Source organism: Epinephelus fuscoguttatus, linkage group LG6, assembly GCF_011397635.1.
Source record: "Epinephelus fuscoguttatus linkage group LG6, E.fuscoguttatus.final_Chr_v1".
NCBI classification, from domain to species: domain Eukaryota; kingdom Metazoa; phylum Chordata; class Actinopteri; order Perciformes; family Serranidae; genus Epinephelus; species Epinephelus fuscoguttatus.
The window spans coordinates 8,278,077-8,281,022 of NC_064757.1; the positions used below are offsets into that span (position 1 = coordinate 8,278,077).

The window sequence follows — 2,946 nt, forward strand, 5'->3', positions numbered from 1 at the left end:
AAATAAAATCATGTGGACCAGCGCATCAGAGGTAGGCAGGGCTCAGGAGAATTTGAGTCTTTAAACATTTAGTATTAAGTAGGGACATCCCGATCCGATCCTCGGATTGAGTATCGGCGCCTATCACATTATTTTTATAAAATCGGAATCGGTAATAAAAGATCGGAGGAATCAAAAAAGCAACAATGGCCAGGTTTTTCCATCCATGTTGTTCACTGTTGCCTCCGCTGATTGATTGCTTATTGATGTAAAATAATATGCTGATGGTGACATTTTCCACTGGTCCGCTGCACCGCTGAGTCTGGTGTCTGTGACACACATGCCCCATGAGTTGTGCATCTGTCTGCTTGCCCTGCAGTGTGCCGAGGGTTTTAATTTTTAGTGTGAAAAAAAAGACAGCAAAAATTAGCCTAAGCACCCTTCAGAAAAACAAATTGGAAGGGGGATTAGACGCTCCTAACTTTAAACATTACTATTTAGCTAACCAGCTACAATACCTATTGAAATGGTTATATCCTAACGAAGACTACAACTCCTGGCTCGAATTAGAACAGGCGGACTGCAACAATATAAGACTCTCTGACCTCCCCTTTATCACCACTACACTCAGACGTCATAACTGTTTTAAGAACCCAATGATTGCTTCCACCCTATCAGCCTGGTGGAAAACACTAGAAATCACAAACTCTCCGATAGAACCTTGCTTGCTCTCTCCAATTTGGCACAACCCGGATTTTGAAATTGACAAAAGACCTCTCCATTTTAGCACATGGGAGATGAAGGGAGTAACTCATCTCCATCACCTTTTCCAAGACAATATACTTATGACATACACAAACTTATTTCAAACTTTTGAAATAAGAAATGGCAATTTTCTACAATATTTACAATTGATAAAAACAATCAAGAGGAGAATTCCAGCGCCTCAGGACACTTTGCAGCCACCAGAATTTGCCAAACATATTACAAAGCTTTCTCCGAGCAATAAGAAGAACCTTTCTAAGATCTATAAATTACTGTCAAAGACCAGTTCTATACATTTACCAACTTTAAAATGGGAAAAAGACCTGGGTGTATCACGGACCCTGACTTCTGGACTCAGATATGCAAAAATACATTTAAGATGACAAGACACACTAATATACAACTTATCCAATTTAAAGTACTCCACAGAACACACATCACCCAACAAAAGATGAATAGAATGGGCTTTAGTCAATCTGACACATGCACTCAGTGTACTCAGAACACTGCAGACACCTACTTTCATGCACTCTGGTTATGTTCACCCGTCCAGCACTTCTGGTCTACAGTCACTCAGAAACTCTCCTCCATTTTGGACTGCAGGATCCCATTATCTCCCAACCTGTGCTTAATTGGTGACCTGATGACAATTGACCTCCCAAACAGCCACTGCAACTCTCTTCTTGTAGCTCTCGCCATCGCCAAGAAAACAATCCTAGTCAACTGGAAAGATAAACAGACCCTCAACATCAAACATTGGCTGAATCTCCTTGTAGAACATATTTCGCTGGAGAAAATATCTGCTGGCCACAGAAACCAATTAACATACTTTACAGAAAAATGGTCACCATTTATTCACTCACTAAACGTGTCTGTATAGTGCCACTCAGCCTGTGAGCATATGCCACCTGTACATATAAATATTACAACTCAAGAAAGACTGTTGTGTAATATGTAACGTGTTTTTGTTAATGATGTAACCCCTAATCCCTCTATCTCTCTCACCACAATGTACCACAGCGGTTCATCAGAACTCAAGGTCTTAAGCATGTGTTAGGTGCACCTTCTTCCCTTTGAATCCGGGCCTGCTCCCTAGCTCTGTGGGGGATTGCGGGGCGGGGGGTTTTCCCCTGGGAGCGGATGCTTCTGGACTGCTCGCCCTGTGTGCCTGGGGGGGGCGGGGTCTCCTCGTGCTCCCTGGGCCTGGGGCGGCGTGGCCGGTCCCCCCTGGGGGGCTGTTTCCGCCCCTGGTGGTGCGGGGTGGGTGGGCTCCCCGTTCGCTCCCCTCCTGCCCGTCCCTCCTCCCTCCCCCCTCTCCCCGTCCCTCCCTGCTCCTCCCTCCCGGCCTTGGGTGGGCCCGGGGTCGTCCCCTGGGTTGGGGGGCCTGGCGTGGGGGGTGGGTGCTGCCCGCGGGGGGTGTTCTGGTGCTGCGCAGTGTGGGCCTGCCCGTTGGTGTGCGGCCGCCGGTGGGGGGCGGGTCGGATGGGCTGGGGGTCCGGCCTTGGGTCTGTGGCGGTCTGGGGGGTACTGGCGGGGTTGCAGGTTGGTCTGTGCTCCTGCGCGTCGGGGTTCGGGGGGGCTGGGGGGTGCCCGTCGTCCGTGCACCCTGGTGGTGCGCCTTGCCCTTCTGCTGGGGGCCGATTTGCTACGGGCGGTGTGGCCCAGGTCGGGACCACTGCGGGGGCCTGCCACTGCAGTTGCCAGTGGGGCGGGGTTAGGTGGGGGCCCGTTGGGTTTCCCTGGGGCCCGCCTGGCCCGCTGTCCATGGGTGCTGGGGGCCTCGCGGCGCCGGGGTCTGGTTGGTGCCACCTCCTAGCCCCTCCCATCCATTCCTCCGGCCCTCGGGCCGGGCCTACACTGGCCTGGCCTCCTAAACCACATTTAGTTCACTCACCACACATTGCACAGTTTTAATGCACCACATACACTCACTCTTCGAGGTGCAGACCACGGATGGATTGGGGGGCTACATGATGGGGCAGGCTATGGGACAGTGGTGTCCGGTAGCCCTCCATGCTGCCCCCCGGCCCATCCTTATCTGCTCTCCAATTTTAAAGCACCACATACACCTACATTTTGGGGGACAGATGGGAACAGGTTCCAGGTGCCTTATGGCTGCTCGGGCTGCAGGACAGCAGTGGGCTGTAGCCATCAGCCTTGCCCCCACCTGTCTCCTATGTCCCTCAATTTTAATGCACCACA

The 2,946-nt window shown here is 51.3% G+C and overlaps 1 protein-coding gene across 1 annotated transcript; it reads right to left on the reverse strand.

Annotated features, from left to right (window-relative positions):
* Positions 1-1,778: 1,778 nt before the first annotated feature.
* On the reverse strand, positions 1,779-2,570 carry LOC125890506 (basic salivary proline-rich protein 1-like). Its single transcript, XM_049579180.1, has one exon. The coding sequence runs from the start codon at positions 2,568-2,570 to the stop codon at positions 1,779-1,781; it is 792 nt and encodes a 263-aa protein (XP_049435137.1).
* Positions 2,571-2,946: the final 376 nt, after the last annotated feature.

Coding starts and splice junctions, on each gene's coding strand:
- LOC125890506 (XM_049579180.1), bottom strand. CDS start 2,570: ATGGGAGGGGCTAGGAGGTGGCACCAACCAGACCCCGGCGCCGCGAGG.